Source organism: Ranitomeya imitator, chromosome 3, assembly GCF_032444005.1.
Source record: "Ranitomeya imitator isolate aRanImi1 chromosome 3, aRanImi1.pri, whole genome shotgun sequence".
Taxonomy (NCBI): domain Eukaryota; kingdom Metazoa; phylum Chordata; class Amphibia; order Anura; family Dendrobatidae; genus Ranitomeya; species Ranitomeya imitator.
Window position 1 is genome coordinate 274,590,754 of NC_091284.1, and position 13,920 is coordinate 274,604,673.

At 42.2% G+C, this 13,920-nt stretch overlaps 1 protein-coding gene across 2 annotated transcripts in view; it reads right to left on the minus strand.

Annotated features, from left to right (window-relative positions):
- The window catches only part of LOC138669753 (mitogen-activated protein kinase 14), a 146,456-nt gene that overhangs the window by 24,400 nt on the left and 108,136 nt on the right, over positions 1–13,920 (minus strand). The window contains exon 9 of one of the 2 annotated variants that reach the window (XM_069756476.1): positions 13,310–13,389. The exons of the other annotated variant lie outside the window; for it this stretch is intronic. Coding sequence (XP_069612577.1) covers positions 13,310–13,389 — 80 coding nt within the window. The remainder of the gene's footprint in view (positions 1–13,309; positions 13,390–13,920) is intronic. 2 annotated transcript variants of the gene reach the window in all.

Genomic DNA, 13,920 nt, shown 5'->3' on the forward strand with positions numbered 1-13,920 from the left:
TATGTGCTAAGAATTCTCAATTTTTCATATTTAACCCGACATTAAGCCAGATTAATAATGGAGAGGCGTCAATTATGACACCTATCCATTATTAATCCAATAGTATGAAATGGTTAAAAAAACCCACACACATTATTACAAAGTATTTTAATGAAATTAATACACAGGTTGTTGTAATATTTTATTATACTGGTAATCCACCTGAAGACCCTTGTCACCTGGAACAAATGTAAAAAAAACAAACAACAATATTCCATACCTTCCGACGATCAGTCTCGTCCCACGCTGTAAATGCATCTGAAAGGGTTAACTAATTTTACAAGCACAAGCCTGCTAATGCAGCCGCCCCTGCCTGTAAAAACCTGGCGAATGAATGGAATGTAGGTGAATGACCTGTAGTTACCTCAAGCCACGGTGATGCGCCCTCTGCTGGATGAACTCATATGAACTCGAGCCTGGGAAAATATTCTGAAAAGTTCCCAGCCTCGAGTTCATATGAGGACATCCAGCAGAGGGCCATCACCGCAACTCGAGGTAACTACAGGTCATTCACCTACATTCCATGAATTTGCCGGGTTTTTACAGGCAGGGGCGGCTGCATTAGCAGGCTTGTGCTTGTAAAATTAGTTAACCCTTTCAGATGGATTTACAGCGTGGGACGAGACTGATCGTAGGAAGGTATGGAATATTGTTGTTTGTTTTTTTACATTTGTTCCAGGTGACAAGGGTCTTCAGGTGGATTACCAGTATAATAAAATATTACAACAACCTGTGTATTAATTTCATTAAAATACTTTGTAATAATGTGTGTGTTTTATTTTAACCATTTCATACTATAGGATTAATAATGGATAGGTATCATAATTGACGCCTCTCCATTATTAATCTGGCTTAATGTCGCCTTACAATAGCAAGGTGACATTAACCCTTCATTACCCCATATCCCACCGCTACACGGGAATGGGAAGAGAGTGGCCAAGTGCCAGAATAGGCGTGTCTTCCAGATGTGCCTTTTCTGGGGTGGCTGGGGGCAGATGTTTTTAGCCAGGGAGGGGCAATTACCATGGACCCTCTCCAGGCTATTAATATCTGCTTTCAGTCACTGGCTTTACCACTCTGGCGGACAAAATTGCGCGGGAGCCCACGCCAATTGTTTCCGCGATTTAACCCTTTAATTTAATAGCTAGAGCGCCCAAATTTTGCACATACACACTACTAACATTAGTAGTGTGGAATATGCAAAACGAAAAAGGGATATGAGATGGTTTACTGTATGTAAACCATGTCTCATATCATGTCGGGTTTGAGAAGGAGATAGGAAAAGCCGGCAATTGAGGAATTAACTTGGCATTGTGACATTTGGACTGTAGATCAGACTGGAAGTGTGAAATGCACTGCAGCAAAAAAGAATGTTATTTCTTTATTTTTTTTAAAAATTGTGAAAAGTCTTTTCATAGGGTCATTTATTATTCAACCCCTCAACCCACCAGAATTCTGTTTGGTTCCCCTAAAGTATTAAGAAGTAGTTCAGGCACAAAGAACAATGAGCTTCACATGTTTGGATTAATTATCTCTTTTTCCAGCCTTTTCTGACTATTTAAGACCCTCCACAAACTTGTGAACAGCACTCATACATGGTCAACATGGGAAAGACAAAGGAGCATTCCAAGGCCATCAGAGACAAGATCGTGGAGGGTCACAAGGCTGGCAAGGGGTACAAAACCCTTTCCAAGGAGTTGGGCCTACCTGTCTCCACTGTTGGGAGCATCATCCGGAAGTGGAAGACTTATGGAACTACTGTTAGCCTTCCACGGCCTGGACAGCCTTTGAAAGTTTCCTCCCGTGCCGAGGCCAGGCTTGTCCGAAGAGTCAAGGCTAACCCAAGGACAACAAGGAAGGAGCTCCTGGAAGATCTCATGGCAGTGGGGACATTGGTTTCAGTCAATACCATAAGTAACGTACTCCACCGCAATGGTCTCCGTTCCAGACGAGCCCGTAAGGTACCTTTACTTTCAAAGCGTCATGTCAAGGCTCGTCTACAGTTTGCTCATGATCACTTGGAGGACTCAGACTGACTGGTTCAAGGTTCTCTGGTCTGATGAGACCAAGATCGAGATCTTTGGTGCCAACCACACATGTGACGTTTGGAGACTGGATGGCACTGCATACGACCCCAAGAATACCATCCCTACAGTCAAGCATGGTGGTGGCAGCATCATGCTGTGGGGCTGTTTCTCAGCCAAGGGGCCTGGCCATCTGGTCCGCATCCATGGGAAGATGGATAGCACGGCCTACCTGGAGATTTTGGCCAAGAACCTCCGCTCCTCCATCAAAGATGGGTCGTCATTTCATCTTCCAACAAGACAACGACCCAAAGCACACAGCCAAGAAAACCAAGGCCTGGTTCAAGAGGCAAAAAATCAAGGTGTTGCAGTAGCCTAGTCAGTCTCCTGACCTTAACCCAATTGAAAACTTGTGGAAGGAGGTCAAGATTAAAGTCCACATGAGACACCCAAAGAACCTAGATAACTTGGAGAAGATCTGCATGGAGGAGTGGGCCAAGATAACTCCAGAGACCTGTGCCGGCCTGATCAGGTCTTATAAAAGACGATTATTAGCTGTAATTGCAAACAAAGGTTATTCCACAAAATATTAAACCTAGGGGTTGAATAATAATTGACCCACACTTTTATGTTTAAAATTTATAAAAATTTAACTGAGCAACAAAACTTTTTGGTTTGCAAGATTTATGCATCTGTTAATAAATCCTGCTCTTGTTTGAAGGCTCTAACTTATTTGCATCTTATTAAACCTGCTAAATCTGCAGGGGGTTGAATACTACTTGTAGGCACTATATATATATATATATATATATATATATATATATATATATATATATATATATATATATATATATATATATATATATATATATATATATACATACATATACATACACACATATACAGTACAGATCAAAAGTTCAAAAGTTTGGACACCTTCTCATTTAAAGATTCTTCTGTATTTTCATGACTATGAAAATTGTACATTCACACTGAAGGCATCAAAACTATGAATTAACACATGTGGAATTATATACTTAAAGAATTGTGAAACAACTGAAATTATGTCTTATATTCTAGGTTCTTCAAAGTAGCCACCTTTTGCTTTGATGACTGCTTTGCAAACTCTTGTCATTCTCTTGATGAAGTTCAAGAGGTAGTCACCGGGAATGGTTTTCAATTCACAGGCGTGCCCTGTCAGGTTTAATAAGTGGGATTTCTTGCCTTATAAATGGGGTTGGGACCATCAGTTGTGTTGTGGATACACAGCTGATAGTCCTACTGAATAGACTGTTAGAATTTGTGTTATGGCAAGGAAAAAGCATCTAAGTAAAGAAAAACGAGTGGCCATCATTACTTTAAGAAAGGTCAGTCTGTCCAAAAAATTGGGCAAACTTTGAAAGTGTCCCCAAGTGCAGTGGCAAAAACCATCAAGCGCTACAAAGAAACTGGCTCACATGAAGACCGCCCCAGGAAAGGAAGACCAAGAGTCACCTCTGCTTCTGAGGATAAGTTTATCCGAGTCACCAGCCTCAGAAATCGCAGTTTTACAGCAGCTCAGATTAGAGACCATGTCAATGCCACACACAGTTCTAGCAGCAGACACATCTCTACAACAACTGTTAAGAGGAGACTTTGTGCAGCAGACCTTCATGGTAAAATAGCTGCTAGGAAACCACTGCTAAGGACAGGCAACAAGCAGAAGAGACTTGTTTGGGCTAAAGAACACAAGGAAGGGACATTAGACCAGTGGAAATCTGTGCTTTGGTCTGATGAGTCCAAATTTGAGATCTTTGCTTCCAACCACCGTGTCTTTGTGCGACGCATAAAAGATGAACGGATGGACGCTACATGCCTGGTTCCCACCATGAAGCATGGAGGAGGTATGATGATGTGGGGGTGCTTTGCTGGCTACACTGTTGGGGATTTATTCAAAATTGAAGGCATACTGAACCAGCATGGCTACCACAGCATCTTGCAGCGGCATGCTATTCCATACGGTTTGCATTTAGTTGGACCATCATTTATTTTTCAACAGGACAATGACTCCAAACACACCTCCAGGCTGTGTAAGGGCTATTTGATGAAGAAGGAGAGTGATAGGGTGCTACGCCAGATGACCACCAGACCTGAACCCAATCGAGATGGTTTGGGGTGAGCAGGACCGCAGAGTGAAGGCAAAAGGGCCAACAAGTGCTTAGCATCTCTGGGAAGTCCTTCCAGATTGTTGGAAGACGATTTCCGGTGACTACCTCTTGAAGATCATCAAGAAAATGCAAAGCAGTAATTAAAGCAAAAGGTGGCTACTTTGAAGAACCTAGAATATAAGACATACTTTCAGTTGTTTAACACTTTTTTGTTAAGTATATAATTCCACATGTGTTAATTTATAGTTTTGATGCCTTCAGTGTGAATGTACAATTTTCATAGTCAAGAAAATACAGAAAAATCTTTAAATGAGGTGTGTCCAAACTTTTGGTCTGTACCGTATGTATGTATGTATGTATGTATGTATGTATGTATGTATGTATGTATGTATATATATATATATATATATATATATATATATATATATATATATATATATATATATATATAGACAGTATATAGGTTTTTACGATTATTTGACCTATGGATCCATTGTATGTCCGTATGTCGGTTTTGTAAGCCTGCGAGAAAATCTCGCAGTACGGATGCCATACGGAGGATGCTATGCGCAAAATACGCTGATACACCCTGCCTACGGATGACATACGGATCACTATTTTGGGGACTTTTATGCGTATTACGGCCGTAAATAACGGACTGTATTTTTATACGCTGAGTGTGAGGCCGATCTAACAGCCGTGAGTGGAATCACGATCCATCTGCGGCTGTTAACCCATTAAATGTTGCTGTGAATCTCTGACAGCGGCATTTCATGTGATCGTGCCGAAAGCGTGTAATTAATCCCGCCCATCAGCGTCCGTGTCACATGACCACAGGTCGCCGATGGGTTGGCATGAAAACCTGGGGTCTGCATGAGACCTCTGTGGTTGTCATTACCGGATTGCTATGAGCACCGCCCAGCGATCAGTGCTCATAGCAAGTGAGAATTTCTGCTACACACAGGTGATCTGATCATCGCCTGCGTGTAGTAGAGGTGATCGGACAAATGCAGCTTCTAGTCTCCCATAGAGACTATTAAAGCATGCAAAAGGTAAAAAAATTGTTTTTAACAATATTTAAAAAAAATACAAAAAGTTTAAATCACCCCCATTTGAAATAAAAAAATAAAATAAAATATACACATTTGGTTTTGTTGCATTCAGAATTGTCCTATCAAGCTATAAATAAAAAATTATTAGATTGGTAAACTGCATACCAGAAAAAAAGCCAAATCGCCAGAATTCCGTTTTTTATGGTCACCACAACATTGCATTAAAATGCAATAACGGGTGATCAAAAGATCGTATCCACGCCAAAATAGTATGATTAAAAACGCCAGCTCGGCACACAAAAAATAATCCATCACCTAGCCCCAGATCACGAAAAATGGAGAAGCTACGGTTTTTTTTTTAAAACAAACTTTGGATTTATTTTCACCACGAATCATAATGGCAGGTCAGTTTTAGCAATTAGTGAACATGGTAAAAAAAAACAAAAAAAACAACAGTAGGATTGCACGTTTTATACAAATTCACCGCACTTGGAATTTTTTTTACCGTTTTCGAGTACACAATATGGTAAAACATATGGTGTTGTTCAAAAGTACAACTCGTCCCGCAAAACAGAAGCCCTCACGTGACCATACTGACGGAAAAATAAAAAGTTTTGGCTTTCGAAAGAAGCAGAGTGAAAAACACAAACGCAAAATGGCTCCGTCATTAAGGGGTTAAAAAGCCACTGGGACCCAGCAGCTAATTAGGCAAAACAGCAGATCCTCCTGGCCTGCTGTCAATGACTGACAGGTCTCCGCCTATACACATGTAGAGAGATCTGTCACTCAAGAGGAGCAGGCAGTGAAAAGCTGTTGGGAACCGGACCTGTCAACTAGTCTCCGATGCGACTTGCTCCCCAGCGGCTCTTAAAGAACTCCTTCTCTTAAACATTGCACCATTTCAGAGTTCAACATACCAGTTAGCAGTCATACACCAGTGTCTGATACATGCTGCCGCTCGTTGACTGGGCAGCGTTTATCAGCAGTCAGATTCCCTTTAAATAAGCATTTTTTTTTCTAGAAAATCAGTCCGTCAACCAAAATGAAAGATTACCATATATACTCGAGTATAAGCTGAGATTTTCAACCCATTTTTTTAAGGCTGAAAATGCCCCTCTCACCTTATACTCGAGTCATTGGCCCAGGTAGTTGGGAGGGGAGTAGCGGCTGTCACATCATACTCACCCCCTCCTGACGTGGTCTCTGCACGTCCCTGCTTCTCAGATGGTCTCCAGCGCCGGCAGGTCTTCAGGTGTTCAGCGGTCACGTGGTACCGCTCATTAATGTAATGAATATGCACGCAACTCCATTCCCATAGGCCTGGAGCGCATATTCATCACTTTAATGAGCGGTACCTTGTGAGTGCTCAACACAGGAAGAGCTGCAGGCTCTGGGGTCATCGGAGAAGCAGGGACATGCAGAGACCATGCCAGGAGGGTGAGTGTGATGGGGGAGGGTCAGCCATGCGATATTCACCTGTCCCCGTTCCACCGCCGGGCTGTGTCCTCTGGCTGTGACTTTCAGTTCTGAGGGCGCGATGACATGATTAGTGCGTGCCCTCTGCCTTAACAGTCACTGCAGAGACCCGGAAGACAGCGCCATGCGGTGATGGAACGAGAACAGGTTAATATCGCAATTGCCGGGTGGCCTGAGCCAGCAGGGACACCGGCACATGGCCACCATAGCACCAGGGTCCCCGCCTGCTCAGGACACCGGCACCAGGCCCCTAGCAACGAGAGGAGAGTATGTCATTTTTTTTTTTTAAATCGCAGCAGGAGCAGCATGTAAGGCATATTATTCTATGGCATATCTTATGGGGCAATCAACCTTTATGGAGCATCTTATGGAGCCATCAACTTTTATGGAGCATTAAATGGGGCATATTATTCTATGGAGCATCTTATGGGGCCATCATTAACCTTTGTGCATCATTATATGGGGTATATTTTAATATGGAGCATATTATGGGGTCATCATTAACCTTTGTGCAGCATTATATGGGGCACATTTTTTTGTATGGAGCATATTATGTGGCCCTCAACCTTTATGGAGCAGCATATGGGGTATATTATTCTATGGAGCATCTTATGGGGCCATCAACTTTTATGGAGCATTATATGGGGCATATTATTCTATTGAGCATCTTATGGGGCCATGATTAACCTTTGTGCAGCACTATATGGGGCATATTTTAATATGGAGCATCTTATGGGGCCATCATTAACCATTGTGCAGCATTATATGGGACATATTTCAATATGGAGCATCTTATAGGTCCATTAACCTTTGTGCAGCATTATATGGGGCATTATTTTTATATGGAGCATCTTATGGGGCCATCATGAACTTTATGGAGCATTACCGTATATGGGGTGTATTTTGTATGCAGCATCTTATGGGGCCCATCAGGAACTTTATGGAGCATCATATGGGGTGTATTTTGTATCGAGCATTATATGGGGCTCCTGATTCAATATGGATATTCACAAACATTTAACCTACTGATGTCTCAATTAATTTTACTTTTATTGGTATCTATTTTTATTTTTTTAAATTTACCAGTAGCTGCTGCATTTCCCACCCTAGACTTATACTCGAGTCATTAAGTTTTCCCAGTTTTTGTGTGGCAAAATCAGGGGTCTCAGCGTATACTCGGGTCAGCTTATACTCGAGTATATTCGGTACTTTCTTCTATGTTACGTGTTATGATCTGGTGGCCTAGGAACAGCATGAGACGGACTCTGGAGAAGGTGGTCCCCGTACTGACCGCAAACCCTGAACCTAGCAGCGCAACTAGAAGTAGCCGTGGGGGGTACCTAACACTCCCTAGACCCCTCGGCACAGCCTAAGATCTAACTTCCCCTAAAGACAGAAACAGGAAACCTATCTTGCCTCAGAGAAAATCCCCAAAGAATAGATAGCCCCCCACAAATATTGACGGTGAGAGGAGAGGGAAATAACATACGCAGATATGAAATCAGATTTTAGCATAGGAGGCCATACTAGCTAAAAAGAAAGAATAGAACAGAGTACTATGCGGTCAGTATAAAAACACTAGAAAATATCCACCACAGAAAATACGAATCACCACATCTGACTAAAGACATGGGGGGTATATCTGCATCTCCGGAGAAACAGCTTGGCTGCAAAAAATCCTTCACAGACAAAGCTGGACAAGACAAAAACATGAATATGCACAGAACTATAAGGTCCACAGCAGGTGGACAGCAAAAACAAAGCCAGGACTTATCTTTGTAGAAAAGCACAGCAAACTGGAGAGACCAGCAGGGAAGTGAATCCTCAAAAAACAATGGACAACTGGCAGGGACTAAAGAGTCCTGCAAGGCTATATACCCCAGTCAGTTTTGCAATTAGTAGATACACCTGTCCAATCCTGCAGTCCAGGCACAACTGCATTACCCTCTATAACCACCGGAGGGAGCCCAAGAGCTGAATTCACAACAGTTACGCCCCTTTCACACATCAGATTTTTGCTGTCAGTTACAATCCGTTGGCTCAGAGGATCTGTCGCAGATTGTGAAAAACTGATGTGATGGATCCCTTCTTAGCGGATCTGGCTAACAGGATCGGAGCATGCTAAGTTAAAAAAAACGTATTTGTAGCAGGATATAATCCAAAAAAATAGAATATGTAAAGCAATTGGACTAAAAATTTACTTTTAATAAATATGCTTAAAAAAGACAGACCAACGTGATATCGTCACCAAGTGATGTACAAACAAGGGGAAATTAAAAAAGAGGGACTTGCGTTCACTCTTATAGACACAAAGGGGTACGTAGGGAATAACTAACACACTTGTGCCGGTCTATTAGCACTCATAGACCCAGCGCATCTGCTAGTTGTTACTCAAAGAGGAGTACGTCAGTATACAAACAAGTGCTAACAAGAAAAAGAGTGGTATAATGTAATATAAATTGAATATATATGCTGTATCTACTAGAGATGTATAGGGTCATATACACACAGTTACCCTACTTGCATATGTAAATACAGAATACCCTCTTGCCAAACCGTCTTTGGGAGACGCTATCTGATATGAATGAGGCCGGAAGCATTTCTTACATGAAAGCAAATGGGTGAGACCGTACCATGCTATTTGTGCCAGTAGGCATCCAAGCTTAAACGGTTAAGACAGATTACACTTGTCATTTATGATTGGAGCATAGTATTATTGAAACACACGTGGAAACCCTGCTCATGAAAGGGTGTTTATATTTTCCTGGAAGATGTGTATGTGATTTGATGGGCTCCATCATGACTGTGTTCTCACGGCCTCTACGCTGCTGAATTATATATGTTTACTCTTTGAGTTTTGGATACGTTGTCAGTTTGAAACAGTGGGAAGACTAACTATATGGTTTGGCAAGAGGGTATTCTGTATTTACATATGCAAGTAGGGTAACTTGGTGGGTCAAAGTGCTCACAACACATCTAGATAAGTTCCTTAGGGGGTCTACTTTCTAAAATAGTGTCACTTGTGGGGGGTTTCAATGTTTAGGCACATCAGGGGCTCTCCAAACGTGACACGGCGTCCTATGTCAATTCCAGTCAATTTTGCATTGAAAAGTCAAATGGCGCTCCTTTCCTTCCGAGCTCTGCCATGCGCCCAAACAGTGGTTTACCCCCACATATGGGGAATCAGCGTACTCACGACAAATTGCACAACAACTTTTGTGGTCCAATTACTCCTGTTACCTTTGGTAAAATTAAACAAATTGGAGCTGAAGTAAACTTTTTGTGAAGAAAAGTTAATTGTTCATTTTTGTTAAACATTCCAAAAATTCCTGTGAAACACCTGAAAGGTTGATAAACTTCTTGAATGTGGTTTTGAGCACCTTGAGGGGTGCAGTTTTTAGAATGGTGTCACACTTGGGTATTTTCTATCATATAGACCCCTCAAAGTGACTTCAAATGTGATGTGGTCCGTAAAAAAATGGTGTTGTAAAAATGAGAAATTGCTGCTCAACTTTTAACCCTTATAACTTCCTAACAAAAGAAATTGTGGTTCCAAAATTGTGCTGATGTAAAGTAGACATGTGGGAAATGTGACTTATTAAGTATTTTGTGTGATATATCTCTGATTTAAGAACATAAAAATTCAAATTTGGAAAATTGCGAAATTTTCGCCAAATTTCCGTTTTTTTCCACAAATAAATGCAGGAAATATCAAAGAAATTTTACCACTATAATGAAGTACAATATGTCACGAGAAAACAATGTCAGAATCATCAGGATCCGTTGAAGCGTTCCAGAGTTATAACAGTGGTCAGAATTGTAAAAATTGGCCCGGTCATTAACGTGCAAACCACCCCTGGGTGTAAAGAGGTTAAAGAAAAAAAAAAAATCGAAGCATGCTCCATAGTCGGATTCAGTCATTTGATGGATCCGGCGCCATAGGCTTCCATTCTAGCAAACAACGGATGGCGACAGATCCGTCGCTGTCCGTTTTTGAGAAGGACACAAAATACGTTACTATGTCCGCCGGATAAACAATTTTCGACGGATCCAGCGAACGACGGATGAATCGTGAAGCAATGCGTCGCTAATACAAGTCCATGAGAAAAAAACGGATCCGGCGGCAGCATTCACCGGATCCGTTTTTTTCAAAATTCACCGGATTGTGACTGATGGCAAAAAACTGATGTGTGAAAGCAGCCTTAAGTAACCAAGTCGTGGCTGGATTCTAAAAACACTACAGACAAGTGAAATATTAAAGGGAACCTGTCACCCCCAAAATCGATGGTGAAGTAAGCTCAGAGTCATCAGGGGCTTATCTACAGCATTCTGTAATGCTGTAGATAAGCCCCCGATGTTACCTGAAAGAGGAGAAAAAGAGGTTAGATTATACTCACCCAGGGGCGGTCCCGCTGCTGGTCTGGTGAAATGGGCGTCTCTGGTCCGCTCCAGCGCCTCCTATCTTCATTCCATGACGTCCTCTTCTGGTCTTCACGCCGCAGCTCCGGTGTACTTTGTCTGCCCTGTTGAGGGCAGAGCAAAGTACTGCAGTGCGCAGGCGCTGGGCCTCTCTGACCTTTCCGGCGCCTGCGCTCTGCAGTACTTTTCTCTGCCCTCAACAGGGCAGACAAAGTACGCCTGCGCCGGAGCCGCGGCGTGAAGACCAGAAGAGGACGTTAAGGAATGAAGATGGGAGGCGCTATACCGGACCTGAGACACCCATCGGAGCAGGACCGCCCCTGGGTGAGTATAATCTAACCTCTTTTTCTCCTCTTTCAGGTAACATCAGGGGCTTATCTACAGCATTACAGAATGCTGCAGATAAGCCCCTGATGACGGTGAGCTTACCTCACCATCGATTTTGGGGGTGACAGGTTCCCTTTAATATGCATCATGACATGGTAAGACGATTTTAATTTAAAGTAGCACTTCATTTTGTTTCATTCATCATGTCATTAATCCACCAACATAAACAACCCCCCAAATATAGCCTTAATCTACTTGTTCCTTTTGTTTTTAAAATTCATGGAATTCCATTTCGTCAGTTAGGTTATGTGATCTCATGGTGACCACCTGAGAATCACATGGTTTGATAGTCTCTGAAGGGGGTCACACACAGTCTCCTTATGGAGGACAGAACTCTCTCATCAGAGTTACTGATGAGGATTAGACAGCTCCTGCCGCATAGTTCTATAGAACTTATATGACCAGTTTAGCTTCCTTGACTGCACACACTGATATATTAAGGAGACAAAAGAGCGAGGCAGAGCAGGCACTGACACAAGCAGGTCATGTGATGCTGTGCTGATACATTATCTATATATATAATTGTCTAAGGGGTACTTCCGTCTTTCTGTCGGCAACTTCCGTAACGGAAATCCCGTGTCGCTGATTGGTCTCACCAGCTGCCTGTCATGGCTGCCGCGACCAATCAGCGACAGGCACAGTTCCATTAGTCCCTCCCCTACTTCCCTGCAGTCAGTGCCCGGCGCCCGCTCCATACTCCCCTCCAGTCACGGCTCACACAGGGTTAATGCCAGTGGTAACGGGCGGCGGGTACCTCACTCCGTTACCGCTGCTACTGACCCTGTGTCCCCAACTCTTTTACTATTGATGCGAGACCGCTAAGTCATCTGGTTAATTTCGCAATGCATCCTGGGAACGGAAGATGGTGGCAGCCGCGTGCGCATCGCCAGAGTTTTGGTGGATCACAGGGGGCGAGTATATAACTATTTTTTATTTTAATTTTTTTTTTTTTTTTTTTTTAACAGGGATATGGTGTCCACACTGCTAAATACTGCGTGGCTGCTATATACTACATGGGCAGTGTTATATACTTCATGGGCTGTGTGATATACTCCGTGGGCTGTGCTATATACTACGTGCCCTGTGTTCTATACTGCGTGGCCTGTGTTATACACTACGTCGCCTGTGTTATATACTGCGTGGCTGCTATATACTGCGTGGGTTGTGTTATATAGTATGTGGACTGTGTTATATACTGTTTGGGCTGTGTTATATACTGCGTGGCCACTGTTATATACTGTGTGGCCTGTATTAAAGCATCGGGTATTCTACAATATGTATGTATGTGTACAGCAGCCACATAGTATATAGCACAGGCCACATAGTATTTGCTATATACTACATGCCCTCTGCTATATACTATGTGGCTGCTATATACATACATACATATTTTAGAATACCCGATGCGTTAGAATCGGGCCACCATCTAGTGGGATTTATATCCATTCCGAACAGAGAAGAATAAAAAGCAGAAAGATCTAGGAATCAGGGAGGAGGCTGTAGAGAAGAAAACAGTAATATGCATGGAAGTACAGGATACATAAAACAAGTGCAGAGTGCTAAGAACTAAGTGAGGGTGCAGTTATAGGAAATAACGGAAGGTTCTTTAATTACTAAAAGTAAACACACTGTAAATAGCATAATTATATACATGCAAATGTGAAAGAGTGCACTCAAAAAGATTAGGTCATTATTAGAGAATTTCAAGAGTTGCATCACATTGCAAGGTTACTGGCAAGTGTCATCCCAATTCTTGCCCTCTCACCTCATGGCTAGGCATCCTGTTAATGAGATAAATAGGAGGTGTTCCAGTCAGTCGCATTATCTGTTGGAGCTGATTAATATCTTATGAGCCTTGTCAAGGGCTTTACAAGCAGAACATGAATATCAAGGATGCAACTCGTTTTGCCCCACACTAGTTGTCTCAGCAACTTGAATCAAACACACAAAAAATAAATAAAAAAAACACCATGCACCCACCAACATCTGAGGGTTATAATAGCCATGCTAAAGCACCATGTTACAAATGCTCCAAGGTGAGAAAGCCATGGTCTCTCATACATTCTCGTAAGATAGTCACACATTTTCCTTCTCCATCTACAAGCAAGATGTAATTTGCATGCAATGCAGGGGAACAAGCAAACTACTTAGCAGAAGTGATCAGGAAACCAAACATAACGAGTTGTGATCACATTTAGGCTGCATTCATGATGCACTTTTTGCAGCAATCTGGGTTGACGGTATTTTTGCAGTAATTTTCCAAAAACTACAGTAAAACGATGTGTTTTGCACAATGACTGGGCGAAAAAATGCAATGCAGCCAGCACGTGTGTACATTTTTATCCTATAATAAGACTTTAAATAAATATCTCCAGC